Source organism: Phyllostomus hastatus, unplaced genomic scaffold (genome assembly GCF_019186645.2).
Source record: "Phyllostomus hastatus isolate PE091 unplaced genomic scaffold, TTU_PhHast_1.1 phas_contig_210, whole genome shotgun sequence".
Lineage (NCBI taxonomy): Eukaryota > Metazoa > Chordata > Mammalia > Chiroptera > Phyllostomidae > Phyllostomus > Phyllostomus hastatus.
This window is the reverse complement of record NW_025333737.1, coordinates 17756834-17781283: the sequence shown is the minus strand read 5'-3', so window position 1 is coordinate 17781283 and position 24450 is coordinate 17756834. Positions and strand designations below refer to the sequence as shown.

Below are 24450 nucleotides of genomic sequence, written 5' to 3'. Positions count from 1 at the left end.
TTTAGATGCTTAAACTCTATGTATTATCTTGATCTTACATTATACCAGTTGTGCTGACTTGACTTTGGACTCCTTACCCCAACATAAACACAAATAAGGAACATGTATATAAGTATCTATAATACCTTAATTAATTGGTATAGAAATTCAAACATTGAAGAGAAGGTATTTATTAGTGGAAATAATTTCAGTGGGGATGGAGAGAAATGGCTGAATTTCAGAGACATTGAGGAGGTTGCATGTATAAGATTTGGGACTAAATGAGGTGACTAATGAAAAGTGAGGAGGGAGGGATGGCTGGCTTGGGTAATAGGTTATGACATTCATTGAAACATTAAGAGAAGTAGGTTAACTGCAGTAGGGGAGAGAACTGGTGATGGCAGTGTTTCATCTGTTTTGGTGTATGTAGTAGGATCTAGGAAATAACCCCCAAACTGCCATATGTCTATTTATAATTTGAGCTTCCTTCTAAAAGTTTTTGAGCATAGTATATAATTGTTAATTGAAGTAAGCTTTCTATGAAATAAGTTTATCCCTGAGAGAATGTAGAGAGAAGAGATGAGGTTCTATTACGATACCCTAGGCTGCATGACATGTGAGAGACTATAATCCCCAAAGTCCAATCAGAACTTTGCTTTGAAGTATTAGTGTTGCTTTGACCAAAATCTTAGTGTTTTTTTTGGGCGGGGGGATAACACTTTGTTTTTGCTAATCTCTGAAATATAGCACTTCTTTAATTACAAATGTAGGAAACAAATCACAGTAATATTAATAATACTTATGACTTTGTTACCAGTAAAAACCATGGATATTTTCATGTCATTTCACTATTGTTTAGGGTATCCCAATTTTATTATATATATTATTTAATTATTAATATATTATAATTTAATTATGTATTACATTATATCTTAGTTTTCATCATACTAAGAAGAACTAAGTTTTGGGTTTTATTGTATTTAATAGCTAGGATGTCTATTGATATATCTTCTTTTTAAAAATAGCACTGCTTTACTAATCTCTTGGACTTCACTAGCACTTTTATTTTAGCCTTTATATATAATGAAGTAGATGTACCTGACGTTATTACAGAAGCATGAAATCACAAGTCAGCAGCATAGTTAAAGGTTAGATTCTAGAGATGTTGATTTCCAAATAAATTTTGTAGCCTACAAACTACATCCATGAGACTAGGAATAGCAAATATATGCCCTTGTATTATTATAAAGTTAAACTTTTGGGTTTAGAATGGAATCGTTTTAGATATTTACTATCCTTTTTTTTTTTTTGGCTTTATAACACAATGATGATATATTTTGAACACATTGATACAAAAAGGAAGAAAAAATTGGTCTTCTTTACCAAGGTCATTGTCAGTTCCCCGGAAAAGTAATTAAATACGCTGCAATTTTCTGAGCTTCTCCCTTTTGAACGTCACATTAGATTTAACCTAACATCCGGGATTGCATTGCTGTTGTGGTATGTACCAACTGTGATGGAGGCACTCAACAATGTTTCCTTGCATTGTCCATAATAAATATTTGCCCAAGAGTGGGTAAGGGTGGAAGGGGAAGAATGAAATGTTTTTCTCTTGCAGAGGAAACTTGTAATGTAGGACTTATTTAAAGAGTATTTATAGTCCATTGTTGGCCACTGGGTGTGTCATGCTGCTCTGTCCAGGTCTAAATATCTGAGGTAGTTCGGAAACCACTTCAGATTGAATTATATTTGACAGGTTTTTTTCTTACTTATATTTAATTTTGTCAACTGACACAAATCCTTCTGTAGAGAAATGATTTTAGTAAAATGAAATTTTAGTCTTCAAGAGACTATAATCTTGAGACACATTGACCCTGAATTTAGTTAGCCATATGTATGTTGTATAACTTGGGGAACATGATGAAATCAAATATATTTTCTTCTTCAATGAAAAGATGTCATATAGTTAAATGAAAGTACTATCAGTAGCCTGCAAGCTTTATAAATGATGGACTGAAAAGGTTGGATTAGATTACCTTCTTTCTTCTTTCCCTTTGTGTTTATGGGATGTGTGCTCCCTATTAATACCGGTATCTTTCCGTAGATCTTCATACCTATGGTTCGTTGGGTTTTCTTGTCATTGCTGAGTTATTGTTGAGATGTTATAACGTCAAAATTCCTTTCTGTTATAATAGATCTGTGCTCGATTCTGAAGTAAATCTTTGCCTTTCTGTCATTTGTTTTAATACTTACTCAATTATTTACGAGTATTTTGTTTGAAAATAATAATTTATATAATCAATCCACCTTCTAGTCCTAATTGCTCTTAAAATTAAAATGAAACAAATTTAATGGCCTTTTTTATACTTTTAAATGTTTTTCTTACTTTATTTTACAAAATTCTAGTGATACTAGTAGCTTAGTGTTTCTTTAGGTTATTGTGTGACCTGCTTTTTCAAAAGTACAACTGAGAGTGTACATTCTTTGTCATCGATGCTATTAATATTTATGCCATTGGACTGGCAGATTTGACTGAGATAGGACATTGATTCTGATAGATTAAAGAAAAATAATCTATTGGTCATAAAGCCTCTAGTCCACCAGTACCTCTGCTTCTGATGTCACCTGCCCTACCCTACTGAGTTTAAGGTTCTCACGTAAATGTACTGCTATCCCTGAATGTGCATTTTGTAAATTGGGTAGGGGGGACATGGGATGGAAGGTCCAGGGATATCTTTGACTTTTCTCCAGAAATAAGGAGCTGAAACAGAAGGGTTTGTGTCTCTCACCTGCAATACCGTAATGGGTTGGTGTTGGCAGGAGCTTGTGGTTTGATGTGCCATCAGTTCTGTGAGTGAGGTCAATTGCTGAGAAATGGCTAAGTGGGAGTTTAGGGGGAATGCTCCAGCTGTCTGCACTGTTAGTAGTAACAGGAGTTCTGGCGCCATTTCAGGGTCACTGTTTGTACCTGTCTGTGGGAGTTAGAATACAGTTGTTTCTCTCAGTTTCAGCCTTCTCTATAGAATTTCTGTCAATTGTTTGACTCCATTAAGTGTGCAGAGGAAATAAAAGCCTGAATGACCAATCCACCAGGGGCTATGGAGAGACCTTTACTTTGTCCATACTCACAGCACTGCATTAGGTCTCATTATCCATTTATAATAAGTGACCTCTGCCCCCTAGGTCATTGAAATATATTCAGTGTGCTTTTCCGACACATAGGGCACCTTCTCAGCAGCCTCATGAAACAATAGGACGGCTGATAGTCTGGAGGACTATGCACATTGCAGGTTTTTAAATGCACAGCCTTGTGCCAAATGACTCTGGCAATTTTTTTTCTTTGCTCTTGCCTGGCTCATAAGGGGGCTAAGGGGAGCCTGCTGTCTGGAAGATGAATGTAGTGTTCCCTTTTCCTTTCTTTTTCTTACTATCAAAAAAATTTTTGCCAGTTTTTGCAGGTTTTTTTTTCTAGGAAGGATTTGCCCTTCTGACTGTTTTTGCAGTTCTTGATAGAGAAATATAAAAAGGATCGGATATAGTGAATGGAGAGGGCTGTCACCTTTGGAGAGTGATCACCAAATATGCCCAGGTGGCCCTGGCGGTTATATTGGATGTGTTGAAAACCTGCCTTCTAGGCCTCTGCTTTGTCCAAATATGGTGATTAAATCTCCCACTGAAAAGTTTGGGAGATGATTTTATCCTTCCTTGGTTTCTATAGTCCAGATATTTTCCGTGGTATAAGTTTGGACCACCTCCAGAAAGGTCAGCACGTCCCATGGTTCTTTCTCCAGTTCCCAATGTGTAGATAGACTTGGGAAAAGATGGAGGTAGCATAGTGATTAGTGGGTGAAATGTATTTACAAAGTAAAAAAAAAATTATGTTCAGAGCTTCACCTTGTGTAAACTGAAAGTCAGCCTTCCAACCGTCTTGACTACGAGCCGCTCACTGTGTGGCCTCAGGATAGTGCCTGTGTGAAGCAAATGACGGGGGTCAGTCATTCACCTGAAGCATGTTGGGATAGGAAAAGTAGAAGACTGAGAGCCACTTCTTCATTGCTCATAGGGAGAAACTTTGAGGATAGGAGAAATTTTTTATGAAAGTACTGTTTAAGGTTAGCATGCATGTACTTGATTAGTGAAGCCCTCTTTCTCTCTTAGAAGCTTGCATACTCCGCATTTAGTGTCCCATGCATTGGTTTCCTCACTTTATTAAACATATGTGGGACACACAGGGATTCATAGAAACCCAGTTTATTATAACGAGCTAGCAGCCACACTGTCCCGTAGACCCCGGGTGTCTAATGCAGAAAAATGCTTTTACTCGGGAGGACAGCGCTGTGGCATACTCTCAGATATTGGGACATAGAGATGTTATCTCTAAAGGTTGGCCATGGAGCCCCAGCACAGATTTTTCTCTCCGAGGCAGTTAACAGAAAACCTTATAGTTGTCAGAACTCTCTGCATGACAAGAATTAATATATTAACTGGATTATAGCACCATTTGACAAATTGCTTACTAAATACATCAAAATTGATTGGACATCCCGCATTTGAATTGACAAATGGCTGCATTAGGAGAAGGAGGGGAATTCATTAATTATAGCTGCTCTCCACCATAGGAAATATAATTATATAAATATGGATTTTGTTAAAAGAAAAGTCTAGTTTATGGCAGTGCCTCTTATATGTGTATCTACACCTCTTTGCCATTAATAGAAGGGTTGCTCTTAGCTACTGTCCTTTAAGTAATGAAAAATAATAATTTCTGCTGCGTTATGTGTTTGAGGCTCTTCTGACTGCTTAGTAGTATTTAGTGATTATTTCAGAAAAGTAGAAAGTAACAGGGAAACTTTGTACTTCAGCCTTTCTGCTCAGTTCGTAATTGCATCTGTATTTGTCCATCTTGCACCTAAATTCTCATACTATTTAATTCAAAAATCTTTACTTTGATAGTGTATAACCTTCTATCATCACTGAAATTCTCCTTTAAGAGAATTATTTTTTCTGATCTCGTGGAGGCACTCAGCCCAGGGACTGCGGCCTGAGGGAGGCGGGTGAGCGCCATGGACTGCTTCCTGCAGCCAGAGTCTGCTCCCCTCACTGTCGTCATGTGACAGCAGGCCTCTGCCGTGTGATTTCGTGGAACTTGGTCAAGAGACGAGCACTGAATTGCCTTCATTGCCTTTACAGTATCAGTTTCTTGTCTTTCCTACTGTGCTTTCTTTGTGTTTTAAGACCACGTGAAGAGCGTCGGAACCACCCTTATGTGATGTCAAGTCTGGGTCAGAGCTAAGTTTTATAAAGAATATTTTGAGGCTTTTTTTTTTTTTTATTCTCTTGCACTCTGCTGGCCTTCCAAGGCTGTTTATAGGTGCCAGTGGTCTTTCCATAGTTATGTCATATACGTCTTTAAATGTGAAACAGAACCAATGTTTTCTAAAATGGAATCTTCTCATTCATCAGGGGTGTTTTCGAGAAGGTACAGTCAAGGCCCAGAGAACTGTGTTTCTGTCACCACCTGTGATGCTTCCTGGAATGTCAGCACATTCCTTTGTGCTGTGAAATACAATAAAAAAATTAAAACGAAATGTAATTTTTCTCCACTGTTTGATAGCTTTAGATGGTATCTCTAATCTGGGCATATAGATATTTGCTAAGATGAGAAAAATGATTATATTAAGGTGACGTGGACTACAGGAATCATGGAAACTCCAAGTGACTGATATAATATAGTTGATACCTGAGATAAACCATCTCCTTCATGTTTCACATGAAAATTTTAATTTAAAATAGTGAACATAACTAAGTAAAGATATGATGAATTTAGGCAGTTTATTCTTCAGATGAAGAACATGGCCTTTGGCATTTGCAGTTCTAAATTCTATTTCTGTTATTTGCTACCTGGGTTACTTTGAGCAAATAACTTCCCTGAACTTTAGTGTACCTGCCTTTAAAATGGGAATTAAAAATACCTTTCATACAGGCTTGCTGTCAGATGAAACGAGATCATTCCTCCAAAAAGCTTCACACGCTATCTTGGATAGATAGAATAAAACCTTGCTGAAGATAGCCCATTGTTTGTAGGCAGCGTTAATAGAAATAGAACCCTTGTCCTCCTCTGAGATCTTTCTTGCCTCCCTCGGTTCCCGGTGCAAGTGACCGAGTAGCAGCCGGGGGCACAGCCAGAGATGCTTCGTTGTTGACAAACAGCAGTGAAGAGAAAATATTTGTGCTACATCCCATCTCTCCTGTTCTTTAACGGTCACTTGGACAAGTGTGGCTCTATCCTAATGTGTGCATTTTCAACGCTGTAGAAGTAAATTTCACTTAGCATTTCTAAATTATTGATGCAAATTGAAAACGTCTCTTAGGCTTCTTTGTTTTGAGCGTCTTCATTCCTTTAGTAATTTATGGAGACTGAGATTTTTCTTGGTGTCCTCTGTGGAAAACTTTACTTTGAAAGTTCTTTTTCATCATTGCCATAAGGCTCTGAAAGTTTTACCTAAAATGGTAAGACTCTCTCCATCCTGAGACTTCTGAAATGGCAGAGGGACATTTGAGTTTCTGAGGGTATCAGTGGGGTCGTTGTTCACCATTCCCGTGAGCTTTGCAGTTTTTCACTCTGTGTTTCACTCCGTGTTCTTTGGGTTTATAGTATAACATGCATTATAGAATATTAGGTGATTTCCAACAAAAATTTTCAAAAGCAGTGAGAGGGTGGGAGAGATAGAGAGGGAGAGAGGAGGAAAGAAAGAAAAAAGGGGGAAGATAGGAAGGGAGGGTAAAAAGGAAGAAAAAGAAAGAAGGGAAAAAAGGGAGGAAGGAAGGGTGGATGATTTCAGTTCATTATAGGATATAGAAATTAGGTGTTACACCGTAAACCAGAACTACAGGTACCGACACGATGATCTCACACGTGTGGTGCTCTGTGAGCACAACGTGGTCCCGGCTGCGGCGCACTCTCCCTGGCCAAGAAGAGAGTCAAAATGACCGTTATCAAGCTGCTGGCCAAGAAATGTGTGCTCAGCTTTTTTCAAACATTCAGACAACAGTCTTTTAAATTTTTTTATTATGGGAATGTTCAAACATACACAGAATTTCAGTGAATAGTATCACAAATCTGCTGAATACCCAGCTTCAACAGTTGACAACATTCTGCCACTCTTGTTTCTTTTGTTCCCCTAAAATTTCTCCCTCTCTGTCTCTGTTTGTGTCTCTCTTAAATGTAAGGTGCATAAAGTATTACAAGAAAGCCTCCCACTATTACATCTTTATACCTGAGTTCTTTAGCTACGTCTAATGGTAAGGACTTTAAAAAACAAGCTACTGCCATGCCATTATGTAGTACACAGGTGACACAGTGGCAGTGATTTGTGGAGATTACTCTTTCCAGTAGTTTTCTGTTTCAGACCAGTAATGGGGAGAGCAAGCCTTGGAAGGTGTTCTGCTGCATTTGGAGATAGAAAACCCCATGATGGTTGTGGAGTGCATTCTCTCTCTCTCTTTCCTTTATCTTATTGGTTCTGTGAATTTTCTGACTTATTTAGAGGTAAATGTTGAACATTTCATTTCTTTATCATGTGGAATCCATCATGGATCCTTAATGATTATTTAGAAAGATTTTAAATTATGTTCTAAGTACATGTTGAAAATGTTGATGTCTTCCACGTCTAAAAGCTTTTAACTCTCCACGCCAGGAGAACTTCTTCTCTTTTGCTTATGCAAGAGAAAATCCGCACTTAATTCTTCCTGCTGTATAATGATCTAGACGTATCTAGTACTTAACTAGATAATGAGTAAGTGGAGCATGGATGAAGCTGCATTAACTCTTTGCAAAAAGTGGTTTTTGCCATTTTTCCATTTACAAACAGTTCCCTCCCCTTTTATTTTTGTTTGTCATACTTTATTCTGGAGGCTGGACTGAGTGCATTCAATTCTTTGCTCAAGTATGGCAAGGTGAGATCAAGGATAAAAAGTTTGCAATAACTGGCTTATTGCCTACTTGCAAAAACTGGTACATTGATGACTGAACACAGTTTAATGTCCCCAAACAATGATTTCTTACCTTTTAGACACCAGCTTGCAATTGTTTTGCATTATCCTGTACTCATCTTAGTCTCTTATAGAGGATATTATATTTTAGAGAATTGATTTTTCCTGAAAGAAGTGCCTCTAAACTACAGGGTTAGCTGTGAGAATACAATGACCACTATTGCAGGATATAGCTCACGTTTCTAAATGCACAGAAGCAGCAGCAGGGTTGCCTCTGGCTTCCAGCAGATAGTCATGTCACTCAACCAAAACACATCCCACCGTGTGTGGTCGGGCAGTTGCTAAAAGCTGGCCCTGTATTTGATATGTGTGTGTAAATGTGGAGACAGAGATCAGTGGATGTGTGTGGAGTGAGAGTGTGTACATAAGCACCTCCACACCCTTTTGAATGAAAATAGGGGACTTTGTCTCACCCAACGTGCGGTAAGCCCAACTCTGTTCCGTGTGCTGGTGTCCATCGTTCGCTGATAGGCATCTGATTTCTTCGTTTGACTTCTCGGATTGACTACATTAACCACACCAGTTTAAGTGTGCTTTTTTTCACAGTTTTCCTAAATTTTCACTTTTAAACAGGTACACGGCATACACAGTTTATAAGGTACCAAAGACTATTTGGTGGAACATAAGTCGTCCCTGTCTTCCCGCCTGTCCTATATCCTTGTCCCTGCCCTTTCAGGAGACACTGCCGTACCTGGAGTTGAGCTCTGACAAAAATGGGCTGGTTCCGATTTAGACTCACATGTCTGTGTAGATTATGTAAACTGTGGTAAGGCACAGTTGTTGCCCATAATTTACAAGGAAGGTATTATACAGTCATAGTACAATCTTTTAAAATAGTAAGGTGGACTTTTTAAGCTATCGTGCTGTTGTTTTAATGTATATATAATGTGGTTGTCTATGAATCGAGTTGCTTTAATGCACATCAAATAGGCATTGTGTACATCTTTCCAGGTAAATAAACTCCACATTGACCTTAATTGAAAATGTTTTGAAGAGATTGTTGCAGTCTGTTCAGTTCTCAGAAGCATATTGGGACCCTCTGAAATTTTTAGTGCAGTAGGTGATCTTGCCGATGATAGCATGAAGCCATCCTGTTTCACAGTGAGGAGCCGAACTAAATTGTGAACGCTTCCCAACTACCTCCAGGTATAATCTGTCCAGACGCTGCATGTTATGTGACCCTTATGGCAGCAGGAATAACAAAGGAAGACTCTGGAATTTATGTCTTCTCTGAGGGTATTAAATGGTACCTGGCAGGGGGCAGGAAAAAGAAGACAGAGCAGGGCAAGGCAAAGATGCACTCAGTGTTTCGGTTATTTGGCGAAATCTGTTATCTCAGGCAATGAAGATATGTCGTTCTTCTAATCATAATGCCTGTGACTATTCTTCTGAAAATGTGGACTAAAAGAAAACCTGAAGTGTACAATGACTGACCGTTAGAAAACTCTATTAATTAGAGAACATCTGTGGGACCGCTCAGTCAGGGTGCATGGAAGATCATTAATTCAGTTAATATGTAATGTAGGTAAAGCTTGCCCCCCCGCTCCCATTTGTGGATTGTAACACTGCAGCTGTTACTGCACCGGTGCAAGAGATGGCTCCACATAGACAGAATAGCCAGTAACATGCAGCACTGCTGCTTACCTACCCCGAATGAAAATCAGTGATTCCTGTAAACTTAAGTTGAAACATTTATACATCAGAGAGAAACTTCTTTCTAGTTTTCAGGAGAAATAAACCCTTAATAAGAATAAGAATGCTACTCATTCCTTAAGGTAGTGAACTGTGTTATTTTTAACCTGAGAGCTTTCTCACTTTTTAAAAAATTGTTTTTAAAGAGGCCAATGTTTAATTTTTGCCAGTTTGATAGTATGAAAGCCTAACTTTAAATTAGCAAATCTCTTATTACTATTATTTGCACACCTTTGTTGGCTCTTGTATTTCCTCATTTGTAAATTGCTTGTTCATTGGAAATGCCTTAGACCATTTTGCTTTTGGATGGTCTTTTGAGCCTTTTTTTTTTTTTAAGGCAAATTTTAGTTTCTGTACTAAGAAACTACATTCCCAAGCAGAATTTCTTCCTCAGATCCTGAGTGCTTTCTGATCAGAAACAGAGTTTGGTAAAGAGCCCTCTCTCATTGTACGCCTGTTATGTAAATGCTGTTTTTAATAAGTACCAAAAATATATTGAAGTTTGTCCTTGGATGAGAGTTTATCACTGTTGGCCTTTGGGTGAACTTTGAGCCTGAGCTGTTTCATTCAAGGCAGCATGATGTCATTTAACTCACAAATTTCTCTGATGCTAGAAAAAGGCAACATGTTCCCCTAAATAACCTAAAGGGCTGAATAATTCTGGCACAACATTATTCACCTCCCAGGTCTCCACTAAAGACTTCGGCATGGTAAGAGTTTCACCGTTTGTGGAGGGTTGGTGGGGACATGGTAGAGAGTGCGGGGAACGAAAGCCGAGTCTGGGCCCGAGTCTGCAGTATACTTCACTCCACTGCCCACTGAGTGCCAGTGTGACCCACCTCACACTCACTTCTCCAAATAAAAACCTTTAGATCAGCTTTGTTTCTTCATAGGAAAAGACTCTGACTTTCTTTCTGGATCTATATATTTAGCATATGAACCTATTTTAGGGTTTTCAACAGAAGCTAAAGCCAAGAGCTCTCTATGTCACAAAAACTAGATACCATTAAAATTTTTTTTTATTTAAGTGTAGTTGATATGCAATCTTATATTAATTATATGTAACTAGAGAGCATTCAGAGCGGTGTTTTCCCCTCATTCGAGAAGCAGATTTCCCTGATTCAATTGCTCTGAGATTCATTTCAGGGAGTAGAACAGCCTTTTAACATCTCCTAAAGTTGGGAGCATGGAGTTCACTAGCAGCAGAACCTGTAGTTCATTAGCTCTGTCCTCTGAAGCTTCCAGAGCTCCAGCTAAGAGAATTTATTACTGGGAGTTCAAGAAATGCAGGGAAGAATACAACAAGAACAAGAACTGCCCTGAGTTCAATATTATGCTTGGTGTTAGTTTATGTAAAAAGGATGCTTATAACCCATCTGTGGTTAGTCTTTTAACTTTGATATGCATTGTCGAATCTTTTTTCTTTCATTGCTTTAAACGCAAATGGCGCTGGGAGCAAATAATAATTTTTTGTATTCTTTCATCTTAATGGAACACCTAGCCCCCGTGTACCCTGATGAAAACTCCTCCATAGTTAAGAGATTTTTTTTTTGAATACCTAAACCATGTCAAACACACTAAGAAACATATTTACCTGCCCTAATATAAGGTGTATTCAATATACTAACGATAAAAACTTCTGTTTTCTAACCAGAAGACTAGATTTGTTGCAGATGAACTTAGTTACTGAGAGCCAGCTGTTAAATTTTGGGTATTTTAGAAAGAATTGGATTCCTTGAAATTAAGGATATATTGTTACCATTTTGGAGAAAATGGTAATGTCAACACTGTGAACCATTTGAAATGTCAACAGGTTAAAATTTCTCCATGACTAGAAATAACTCCTTCTTAGGACCTTGGTTCAAACCTACATATTCTCACCTACAAGTATTAATCTTTATTCATTCCATTAATCTATGTTAAAAAGGTGACTTCAGAGTCGCCTTTGTCTGTTAATACAATGTTTATAACTTTTTAATTTAGCAATTATTATTTGAATAGTTTATACCTTGTACCTGTAGCTTTAACAGCATCTAAATCAATGCTTTTTAACTTCCTCTAACTCATAAATGCTATATTTTATGTGGATAACTTATAAAAACTATATACCCATTGATCCTCACATTATAGTACATAAGACATCTAAAAATACAAAACCAGAGGACTTGTGCAAACAACTTATAGATTTGAGAAGTTACATTATAAGTTGACTCTTTCCATTGTGGAATATTGAAAATTTTATTAGGTGGAATTCAGACTTACACACATTATCAAAAGGCCATTTAATCTTTTTGTTTATAATTTTACTTACGATGCTGTACTGACTTGGAATTTTGGGGGGGTTAGGTTAACAGGACTGATTTGCAAAGATCGGCACTGAAGCAGATTTGTTTGGGTTTGCTTTGCGCATAAACATAAAAATATATATAGAAACACATGTATACACACCTCTCCCCTCATATATCACTGTAAGACAGCAAAATACACGTAGTGATTTTTTTAGCTTTTATTTACTAACTGGAAGCATGGTCTGCCTTCCTGAGAACACAATATAAACAAAGTCTGGCTCACAGTGACCTCATAATGGCCTGCTGGTCCAGCCCTGCTTGTTCATCTATACTTACCACATGCCTGCGCAGAAGCAGCACTTTTGAGGTTGTATTCTCTAAAGTCGAGTGATAGGATATCCCTTTTAACTACATGGATAGGCTTGTTTTAAATTATTTTACTAGTAGGGCTAAAGTAGGGATGGAACATGGCAGATATTTTTGTTTCAAAATTACATACATTTCCTGTCCCAGGTTTATTAATTATCTAAGAACAGCTGGTACATAAAACATACTAAACATTTTTCTTTGGGTAGTAGGTATGTGCATTTGTTTGTTCATTGAGCTCAGGCTTGTAAGATATTTAACTCATTATTTTTTTGGTGTGATTTATTTATTTTTGTTTTTTGTTGTTCAGTTACAGTTGTCCCCATTTCTCCCCCATCATTTTTTAATAAACTCTCATAAGTTCTCTTTTGTACCTCCATTCTAACAAATGTGAAACAAATTAATCTGAATCAATTAATGACCTCCCCAAAATTGCATCTAAATTTGATAGGGCTTACAGATTGCAAAGATAATGAGATGGGAGAGTTATATGGGCATTTTATCCTTGTCGAAACCATTAAGATGTCCCAATTTCCTACCTGATCATTGGTCATTGCTTCATATAGATCTCATCCTTGTTTCTACCTCAAGGCCTGTCAGTTCTTTGGACTTTGTTCATATTAGTCTTGGACACATAGTAATATTCTCAGCTGATTCATGGGAAACTTTGAGAGGTTGCTACGGACTTGGCTGTACAGACATTCTGTGTGCACATGTCTTTAACTCTTACACAACATGGGATCTCTTGCTGCGTCCTTGAACTCCACAGTATGATTTTTCACAGCTCTTCAGCCCTAAAACTCCTTCCAGGATTCTGTCAATTCCTGCCCTTCCTTGGGAACTCTTTCCCCCTCTCTGTTTATGGTACTCGTGGTCCAGTTTCTGAATCTTTCCTAATAATTGGTCAGAGAGCATGGAAGTTTTGCTCTTGTTATACATTCCATCTCTTTTTCTTATCCCAGTGTCAAGGTTTTGAATTTATTTTCATTGTGACCTTGTATGTCATTGCTTTCCCAAGCCAGTAAAGATGACATATTTTTCCTACCTAGATTGGGGATGCTTTTAAAGGTAAAGAAATGTGAGAGAGAAGGAAAGATAATTTTTTCATGTTGAAAAAAGTACTATTTCACCAGATCTGTATTTTAATTTCAATTTTAAAGAATTTATTTTCCCAGTTGTGGAGTAATATTATTGTAAAATCCATGGTTATTGCAATATGTGCATTGTTAAAAGAATTCCTGAGAATTTTGAAGCATATTTAAAAAAAAACAACAGAACCAGAATAATCAGACCTGTGTTTTTATATCGTGACACTTCTGAATGCTTCAAAACATTCTTAACTGGGAAACTTTTTAAGTGAACATAAGGTGTGAAAACTTAACACTTAACAATTTCTACTTAGAATTCAAGATTCAGATTTAATGTTTTATAGATATATACTTTATATTTTTACCACGTTTTTTGGAAAGCAAAGGAAGGCTGGGAAGAGGAGGAAGAAGGTTCTTCTTTCTCTTCTCATTTAACTTCTCACCGTGAGAAGTTCCAGACGGAGGCCCATTAGGAAACAGCAGCAGACGGCCTCCCCAGACCCTCCCACCCAGCGTCAGCGACTCCCGGCCGACCTTGTTTTGTCTGTGTGCCCACTCTTCCTCCCCCCACCCCTGCCACTGGATTATTTTTTAAGTTTATCCCATTTTGATGGTGGATAAATAAGTATCTAGCCATTCCAATGTCATTACTTAGTCCAGAACCCAAAACTCCATCCATTTACTTAATACTTTTGGAGTGCAAGATAAATATTTTGCAATGGGTACTAGCCTAGGCACAGCGTATGTAGAATGCAATGTAAACTCTTGGAAAAGATTCACATTGGGTACTAGTTCGTTACACACGGTTATCATTTCTCATTTCTCTTTGGAGCGTTTCAGTATCTTTCCATCACATTACCCTCAGTTGTTTTGTTTTTTTTTTAAAGCCCTCAACAAACCTTTCCTCTTCCTTCCTGGCCCCCTTTGTCTCACTGACTAACCTTCCACTTTAAAACTGCCTGGGTATACAACCACACTGGCCTCCTGGTGTTACTGAAACGTTTCTTTTTTGTTCCCACTCAAAAATCTTTGTACTTGGGGTTGTGTGTGTAACACTGTCCCCTCAAATATCCACACGACCTACTCCCTTGCTCCTTTAAAAATCTTCTCTGCCCTCAGCTGCTTACCAAAGTACTTCCAGACCCCCAGATATTTGTCCTGACCTGTAGATACCAGTTTTGCAACATACACCAAAATTATTTCCAAGAGGTTGTTTAGATATCAACTAGATAATTATTATGGTATTCTTTTCTGTGTGATACTAAAAAATCACGAGACACTAGGCATTATGCTTAGATCATCACTTGTGTTTTGTGCCACGTGCCTGTCAGCGGTGGAGCTGTGCTTGTGAAGTACCTGTACAGCTAGTTTGCGCTGCTGCAGTTCTTACCCCTCAGTACTGTCCACACCACCCCGTGCACATTGACTGTCTCAGGTACCCTTTGTCCTCTCCCGGCAAGTTAAGGTCAGTTGTTTGTGAATATGTGTCCTTTAAAATCTTGCCCTAGGCTCTGCTTCGTCTACCCCACTTCCACCTGTTTCACTAAGATTTCTTCAAGATACTGTATCTTGTCCTGGCAAAAGTGCAGTGAGATTAGTGTTCTCCGTCACTGCTGGTGGAAGTGAAGAACTCTGGGAATGTGCATGAAGAAATTGAAATATGTTCATGTGCTTTAATTTCATTTTTAGGAATGTAGCCAAAGGAAAATGCATGTGTAGAAGTATATACATGTATGTCTGGGTGGTTGAAATTATGAGATTATTTTCTGTTGCTTTCTTTTCTGCTTCCACATTTCTTTAATACTCATCTACTTTTCTTCCTTCTTTTCTCTGTCTTTTTGTTTTCTCTCTTTCCCATCAGTATTTCATTGCTTTATTTTGCTTAGTATTAAAATGGTATGTGGAAGTAGAGAATATGTGGGAAATCTCTGTCTCTTCTGCAACTATAAAAGTGGTCTAAATAGTCTGTTTTATAATAAAGTTAAGTAAATAAATAGTATAGTACTTTAAAAAGAAGAAGCTATGTTTTACTGGGATAACATTTGGTTCATGGTAGAAACTCCATAAATCATTGTTGATTTATGAGCTGGACTGAGCAAAGTTTCCTCTTCATATGAGAAAGTAGGCTCTTTGTGTTTAAAGCCTGTATCCTACTGTTGCTGGTGAAGGGGTTCTTGCCCCAGCTGAAGAAATCAAGAGAGGGGGAAAAACAGATTCAAAAGAAGAGGCTTACTGAAAACAAGGTGGGGGGAAAGGAGAAGGTAGGGAGCTTGTTGCTTCAAGGGAGTACAGACTAACGAAGAGTATGGCTCCTGTACCGCTGCCTGGGTCTGGCTCATATGGGGCTGGGTCCTTCATGCAGGCACGGAATAGATTTCGGGTATCAACCAGCGTAGGTGCAGAGCCGAGCTCTTTGAGAAGTGTCTGAAGAGAAATGTCAAAGTTACCTAGGAGAGGCTTAAAAAATGACTGAAGAGAATTCCCATCCGTTTGAGTTCAGCTCAGCCTGCCTCAAGATAATGAAGTTATTTTGGATAAATGAAATGTTTTGGAAATTTAAAGTGTTTTTAAAATAAAAGTGTATTTTTATGCCTTCCATTTATATGAAAGATTCTTTAAAAACCTTATTACTTGACATTTGTTTTAAACATTTCTTCCCCCGAATTATAGGAACTGCATTATACTACTATTTTGTTTGTTTACTAGAGGTGATTTAAATCGTCCAAATCCTGAAGGTTAGGAAATATACTCGTGCACATGCAGGCGAATTGTTCCTGCTTCTAAATGTACTTGTGCTGTTAAGATATAGGTAGTTGGTTATTTCTTCTACAGCGATATATGTCATGACTAAATTCCTGCACATTTTTTAAAAGTGTATTCAGTTGAAGATCTTTCTTATTCCTGAGAAATTCAGTCTTTCTTGTTCATTAATTATTCGAATTACTTTTATACATTTATTGTCACACTTTATCTTATAAAGTACCACAGTACCCGGGATGGTTGTGCCCGCATTCATTTAGCCACTGCATGAGTTAGAGTTGTTTAAACATGTTTTCTTTTTCCTGTAGTGGTTCCCCCTGGAAGCCCTGGGCCCATTACTCGGCATGGGTCCTATGACAGTTTAGCTTCTGACCACAGCGGACAGGAAGATGAAGAATGGCTTTCTCAGGTAAAAAAGAATGGCCTGTTACAGTGAAAGAAAACAGGGATCTGTTGTCTGTTTCCATTCTTGAATTTTAAAACTTATTTTCCCCAGAGGAAAATGAACAGAATTGGGAAATCTTTTTAGGATTACTAATAACTAGTCAGCTGTCTTTCCATATTAAGAATTTGTCATAAACACTGTGGCAGGGATCCATGCACCTATATTATTTATACGCACATATGTATATGTGTGTACCAGCTTTCATGCAGACAGCATAAAATATGCACGTCTTTCAAACAGTCCACTTATGTTCCTTAGGACCTTGGATTTTAGGTGGACACTTTGGGTTAAAATAAGAATTGGCCTTGCTAAAACAGTGAAACCATTTGACAATCTTTGGGATTTGTTTTGTGGAGTCACCATTTTTCTGAATATCAGGCCCTTACTTGGATTAGGAAGGTTCAGCATTCTGGTCTGCACAAGCCCTGACTGTGCCCACGGGGTCTCCGCTCTCGCAGGCTGCTTCCGGCGGCCTCAAACGCAGTCCTGGGGCGGCTCCCGCAGACCCTCCCTCCCCTGGCCAGGTGAAGCTCGCTTCATCTCAAGGGCTTTGAAATAAAAGGTACTTGGGCAGATTTCAAAGTGATGAGATTACAAATGACTTCATTACAAATGCTGTTATGTCTGCCTCAAAGCTGACATCACTTGGTGAAGTTAATGACCCGTCTCAGATTACCAGTCCAGGGGCTTTTCCTGAGACAGGTGCGCGGCGGAGGCTCGGCGTGGTGTTGCTGCTTTGCCGGGGAGGGCAGCCCGAAGAGCGAAAAGAAGCGTGGGCACTGGGGAACGAAACGGTTTCTAGGTGACACGTTTCATCACACCTAAAACACAGGACGCTCTTTCAAGGAGGGTCGGTGCTTCAGTTCCTGGCCTATGGAGAGACGTCCTTTCTCGAACATAACACAATACATTTTTAAAAATAGAAGAAGGCTGGTAAAGAAACCACTGTCCTTCACTTCAACTTTTCAATTAGCAGCAGGGGTGACGTGTGCTGTCAGTGTGACCGTGCACACCATGTGTCTGTGCTGCACACGGCAGGGGAGTGAGCAGGAACATCTGGCCGTCGCCTCCGTGCGACTGCACTGGCATCTGTTCACCTCTCGGCTCTGCGGCACTGATGGTCTTGAGCTTAAAATACACACAATGCTTTATCTGTGGCCTAATTCACATTACTGAATACAACCACTTGAATCAGAAATCACTGTCCTAAATCTGAGCAGTTGTCTCCCTGTGAGCCACGGGAATGTGAATATTGTTCGAAGGCCGTGATGCTTGTTTTGCCCTTTAGGACTTTCAAACACAGAGCTGCACTCTGTGGACCTTTTCAGTTATGTTTTGTTAAGAATTAATCACTGCAATCAGAGAAATGTGATTAAATATAAAGGAACTCAGGGCCAAAAGAAGGCACATGGGAAGTCAGTTCTGTAAAGTATGTGCACAGACAAGGATATAGCAGTTACAAGACACTGAGAGACAGTCTTTCACCAAAGGTTTGCAATATTTAGTCTTATGCATGTTGCTCATTTGTAAAATTATATATTTGTTCTCAAGTTTCACCCAGTGTCTCCTATTCTGAGCATGAAATTCTTAAAGCATTTTAGTTTTACTGTTTTGCAGCCCTTAAAATACCTGTGTCACTCTTCATGATAGTTGAGAAAACTCTGAATGAGTAATGGTATTTTGAAGACAAATCCAGTCGGACAGAAAACATGTCATACTCTCTTAATTTAAAAGTGGATTATGGGGTATTTTGAAGGCAGTATAGTAAATATTACAATATTTAATTGTGGAAATAAATGGGGCTTTGGGTGTTGAAAACTATTTTAGATCTTTGTATTTCCTCTTGGATAGTTCAAGATCAGCTTCAAATTTGTCATGAGCTTGATCCTCAATGAGGGAATTATTTTTAATTTGCAGCATATAGGTGTAGTAATTTGCAGCATATATGCCCACAGAGTGGTAAGTATGTCTAGAATGAATGAAAAAGATAGTCCCTAGGGAGCCGATGCTGGTTTTATGAGACAGGCAGCAGGCATACCTATATACTGTGTATTTGTGTGTATACACACATATATATACATGCACAAAAGCTTTTTGTTTATTTTTGTGGAGACTTGCAGGAGGGGTACAGTGAATATCTGTGTAGGCTGTGATTATCATTGCACCTTCGGCTGTGGGAGCCCTGTTCCTCTCTCGCTTGGTTAAAATAAGCTTCTTGAAGAATGTGTTCAGAGACAGGGTCAGGGTGGGGATATTATAAAAGCTCTGAAAGGTCATAGCACATTTAAATCTTGATTCCTGATCTGTTTCAGGTAGAGATTGTAACGCACACTGGACCCCACAGGCGGCTGTGGATGGGTCCACAGTTCCAGTTCAAAACCATCCATCCCTCAGGCCAAACCACCGTCATCTCTTCCAGTTCATCTGTGCTGCAGTCTCATGGTCCAAGTGATACTCCACAGCCCCTTCTGGATTTTGATACAGATGATCTTGATCTCAATAGTCTCAGGTAAGAAATAAGAACCAGGGGAGTCGTTTCACTGGAATAATCTGTTCATTTGTAAAGAGCATCGTCAGCAGTATTTACATTTCCCCTTTGGGCACAGTGTCATGTTGCAGAATACACACACTGTACATCGTGATTCCTTATTGTCACTGGGGATCTTGTGTGTGATCTCATTGTATCCAGTAAATGTTTGTGTTTTGGATTACATTCCCCAAAATGTTACGTTCATTACACCTTTTAAAGCCACTTCGTGTTGCCTCACTCATATTTCTAATTGCCTGAAGTCTGGTGATACCCTCCTGTCCTGATCCTTCTCTTTCATCTTCCAGCTGAACTACACATCTGTCCTAATCCTGCAGATTTCTTCTCTCAGGCTTTGAAAGGTTTTGGGATAAGAAAGTGTTGATACAAATTCACGTAGAGTTTTTCATCTTTATATATTCGTGATCCCCACTTGTCAGAATGATAATACAGGGCTTACAAAGTATGCTTTTTTATTAGGTTTTTTTTTTAATGTAGCTGAAAATTTTTTGACTTTTGCAATTCAGGTTTGCTTAGCAGTTTGATTTGTTACATGAAGATGACACATTTGTGGACAACAGACAATGAAGGGCTCAGTCTAATGCAATATAATCTGCCTTTCCATGTCTTCTCTTTTTAAAAAGTTCTGTAGTGTATCTTTCATTGTGCTTAAAAAGCCCTCTGAAGTTTTCCTTGCATCCATTTTTTAAAATTGTGGAGAAATGTATCCCATTCAGATGCTGGAAATGTGCTTTTAGCTGTCTCTTTGCCAACATTGATTTGTCAACAAACCTTTATAAGAAAGCAAAAGCTGTTGTAGAGGTGGATGTTTTCTTTTTTAAGAATCATTTATATAATGGAATATATCTTCTTTAATACCTTGTTTAGTGTTTTAGTGTTTTTTAGTTTGCTTTGTATTTTCTTTCTTCCATTCCTTATCCTTTTATTTTTCTAGCACATTTTCATTCACTTTGTAAAAATTTCCCCAAGATGTCAGGCAATAGTTAACAATATAGTGTGTACTAGAGCAATTTTCACTGGTGCCAATTGTGAAATATGTTCTAGCTTAGATAGTCAATCCATTTTCAGCAGGTCAGGATGAGTTAGTCTTCAGCTTAGTGATGTAATGCGTAATCATTCATGTTTATGTCGTTCAGTTGCCTAGATGTTAATATGAAGGTATAACATAAGACCATGTTTATTCTCTTTACTGCTCTTCTCACAAGACTCTATTCTTTTTTTCCTGATGACTGTTACCTGCTGCTATAACAAGACCCTATCCATTTTCTTTGGAGGACACAGCTCTGTTGTTCTTTTTTTTTTGTGACCTCCTCCAGCTTTCTTTGTGACCCTTCACTTCAGACACAGTCCTTTGTCCAAGAGCTCTCTAGCTTCTCCAGACAGTGCCACTTTCCTGAAACCCTTCCAGAACTTTCCTGAGGGGCCTTCCTTTTCCTTACACTGAAGAGCTCCCACTATTTGTTATCTAAATGGCATTAAATTGTTTATGTTCAATTAAAATATTGTCTTATTTTTTGGAAACACATAAACTTTAGAACTCTACATGTTGGGTTGCAGGTTTATAAATCTCTTCTGATTGCCCTTATAGGTTATGTTTTTAAATTTGAGCATATAAGCCCTTGATTAAGACCTCAGCCCCCATTAGAGCACAGTTTCGATGGGAAATTCGGATTCATCTCACATCATTTTAATTTTAAGTGCCCTGTTTAGGACCGTTTCCAGCCCAGGATCCAGTTAGAAACCCACCTCTTCGTATTCCCTCTGTTCCCCTCCCCGTCAGCTCCTCCCCCGTCTCTTCTCCGTTTTTCAGGCACAATGGCACCATGGCTGTTGGCCTTACTGTCTCCTTTAAATTCTGAAGCTTTGTTTGGATTTTTTTTTTCCTCGATTGACCCAGGACCCTGTCCTGTACCCTGAGAGATATGACTAAGAGTTATGTGGTTAATAAAATTCGCTTGAGGTGGTGAACACACAATGCAGTATACAGATGATGTGTTGTGGAGTTGTACACTTGAAACCTATGTAATTTTATTAACCAATGTCTCCTCAATAAATTCAATTAAAAATAAACAAATAGACTAAATAAATAAAATAAAAGCAAACAAAAACCCCATGAAGATTCACTGTACACTTTAGTGGTTTTTAGTGCTATCAACATCCCCACTGTTTAATTTCAGGATACTTCCATCACCCCTGCCAGTTTGTTTTTATTTTGTCTTTTTTTATGAAAAAGTCTCAAACATACGAACACATGTAGAGTCAAAGAGAGTAACAGAACACAACCCGTGTGTGTGTGTGTCACCCTCAGCACGCCTGTTCTCGGCCGGCCTGGTTTCTTCTATAGCACCACCCTCACCTCACTCCCAACTCTAGATTGTGTAGGAACTGCACTATAAACTGAGTTAATGATAGTACATGTGTTAGCCCACGTGAGCTGTTTAGACCAGGAGAGTGCTTTACTTTGCCTCAACTGACCATATCTAACAGGCTAGCTTCTTGTTTCTCTTCAGAACCAGGAAACATCTTTTACAGAAATTTCCAATAAACTCTTCCTCTTTTCTCACTGGCCCCAATTTGCTTAGGCCTGCCCATTCCAGGTCTAATTAGCTCCTGCCCTGAGGAGATGGGATTACCATGACTAGTTTAGAAAAATAAGCCGAGGTGAATGAATATATCCTGTTGCTCACTATAGCAGTGACCAGTATTGGTATGTCAACGTTTCTAACTTCTAGTGCCCAATCAAATGGAGTGTCCTTCACCTCCCTCCCATTTCTTTCTTCCACATAACAAATACTCACACATTTAAACTGTGCTTTCAGTAACTACTCTTTTCTCTGTCGTCCATACTTGGCATTTTAGGCTTCTATGATACAATCGGTCTCATGGTGCTTACCAGCCTCTTCTCTTCCACCAGTATCCACGATGAACTCTATATACTTCAGCCAAATCCTGCTCCTCACGACGCCCCACTTTGGTCACGCTCAGTCACAGATCCAAGGATTTGATGTTCTAGTTTTGTGCTTAAAGCACGCTCTGTTCTTCTGCATGTATGCATAGCCCCGTACTGTGTACAGATGCAGGTCCTGTTATAGCTCCACAGCATCTTCTCAGTCTGCTGTAGACCATTCATTCTTCCCTCCCCTTCGTCATTCTGAGCTTTTATTACCTACTTCATTTTCACACGTTACGTTTTCTTCTGCAGCACTTACGAGCATCCCTGTGCTGTTCTGTGTCCACACATAGACCTTGTATTTCATGTTCTGTTTCTGCTTGTCCCTCGAGTAACAGTGATACCTGATTAATATTCAGCAAGTATTTACTGAATAAACAAATTGCCAAAATGCATGCACACATTGTTGTAACAAGATTTTATTCTCCTAAGTTGCTTGGGATGTTCAGATCTTTTAGTCATACAGACATTTTTATGCTCATAATACTACAGGCAGAAAGAGACCCTTGGTATTTATAGATTTACCATACATAAGCAACTTGAAGTTGTCTGTAATAAATTGCAGTTTTGCTGAGATTCTAATTGATTCTTACATGCCAATTGGTAATTTTATGGTGGTGGTTCAGATATAGTGATCCTAGCTAAACCTTTGGCAGTCACAACCCAACACAATTTTGTTATGCTGTGCATGTTTTCATCGAGGATTTTAAGGGAGTTACTAAAATACGTGTATCTAGTATTGCTGCCTTTTATAGGAGGCATTGCCAGCTATTGCACTATTCATGAATTAGAAGATTCTCAAAACTCTTCATATTTGCCCCTTGCAAAAGCTGAAGGTCTCGGTGTGAAGTATTTTGTTTCCTCTCCCATTCTACTTAATTTATTTCTCTCTTTTTTTGTAACAAATTCCTTTATTATATTCTTTTCCAGTACCATTTAGTCCCTTTGGACTTCCTCCCTCCAGTTAATTTACTTCTTTAAATTAACATCAATTTTTCAATCCTTTACCTAAAATCTGTTGAGTAACATACGTATGAAGAGAAGCGGGGGTCTGGCGTGTGGAATAGGTTTTGCTGTGCTCCAGCCTTGTGTGAGAGCTAGGGACTGCAGCTCTCCTGTCTGCATTATTTTAGAATGAATGGTTCTTTAATGGATTGGGCTATTCCAGCATTTCTGATTTAAGGTCTGTTGCAGCAAGCGACAGTTTTGATGCCAGTAACATATGTGAATTAAATTAAATTGCATTGCAGGATCCAGCCGGTCCGCTCTGACCCAGTCAGCATGCCAGGGTCATCCCGTCCGGTCTCTGATCGAAGGGGAATTTCCACCGTGATTGATGCTGCCTCAGGTAGAAAACCACCTCCAACATGTTCATTGGGTAGTTCTGTGCATTTTTAATCTCTCTTCTTGCACAGTGTGAAGAATGATAATTTTTTGCCTTTCTCTCTTGTTTAGTTTTGTTTTAGGATGTGTATGTGTGCCTGGTGTGTGTGTATGTTTTAAAACAATACTATGCCTACATTTGCTCCTAAACAGTGCCATGCATTTAAATATTGTTAAGGTTGGTGAATGATGCGGTGGAGTTGGCACTTGATTAAATGTAATGAACACAGTATTGAAGGCTACAGGGTTGATGACTGCTTTGCCTTTGATCTCTCAAACGTGGAGAAGCAACCTTGACAGAGAACGTAAATACAATATATGGATTCAATTTACTCAACCTGTTGAGTATCAAAGTGCCTGATCTATGGAAGTAGAGAGTCCAAATGCTAAGGCTTAAATGGTTTTATTATTGAAAGCATAAAGTTTAGAAATTCATTAACTTAACTCTAGTCTATCTATCACAGTTATTAACTTCCTATCCTTGGAACCAAGCCATGAATATGTATCATTAGTACCTGGAAGTAGATCTCTGCCTTTGTTAGGTGATACTTGCTACATTAGTATTGTAAACTGCTTTCTGCCAGCTCTGCCAAATACAGAACTGTTCGTAATAATTTTCTCATCTCTAAACGGAGTGATAAAGAAAATAAGGACAGTGATGCTTTCTATTACGGCACAGCTGTGGAGCATCTGAAGATAGCATGCGGCAGGGTTTCATCAACAAAAGTCTCTTACAAGTAGAACTATTAAATACTTGGCATTAGTAGAACAGTTGAGTCAGAGAGGATTTTAATCTACAGCAATTTTTAAATCCCCAGAGACTGCTGATTTGATTGAGGCTTAAACTGTGAAAGAAAATGGAAACAAACACAAAACTGATTTGTGAAGGTCACTTTTCA

General features: G+C 38.6%; 1 protein-coding gene across 6 annotated transcripts in view; it reads left to right on the top strand.

Moving 5' to 3' along the window:
• BCAS3 (BCAS3 microtubule associated cell migration factor) overlaps window positions 1–24450 on the top strand; it is a 485527-nt gene that overhangs the window by 215222 nt on the left and 245855 nt on the right. For 5 of the 6 annotated variants that reach the window (XM_045836907.1, XM_045836908.1, XM_045836904.1 and 2 more), the window contains exons 20-22: window positions 16534–16634; window positions 18983–19179; window positions 23419–23516. In XM_045836907.1, coding sequence (XP_045692863.1) covers window positions 16534–16634; window positions 18983–19179; window positions 23419–23516 — 396 coding nt within the window. Of the gene's footprint in view, window positions 1–16533; window positions 16635–18982; window positions 19180–23418; window positions 23547–24450 lie in introns of all 6 variants that reach the window. The other variant, XM_045836906.1, reaches the window with a different exon arrangement.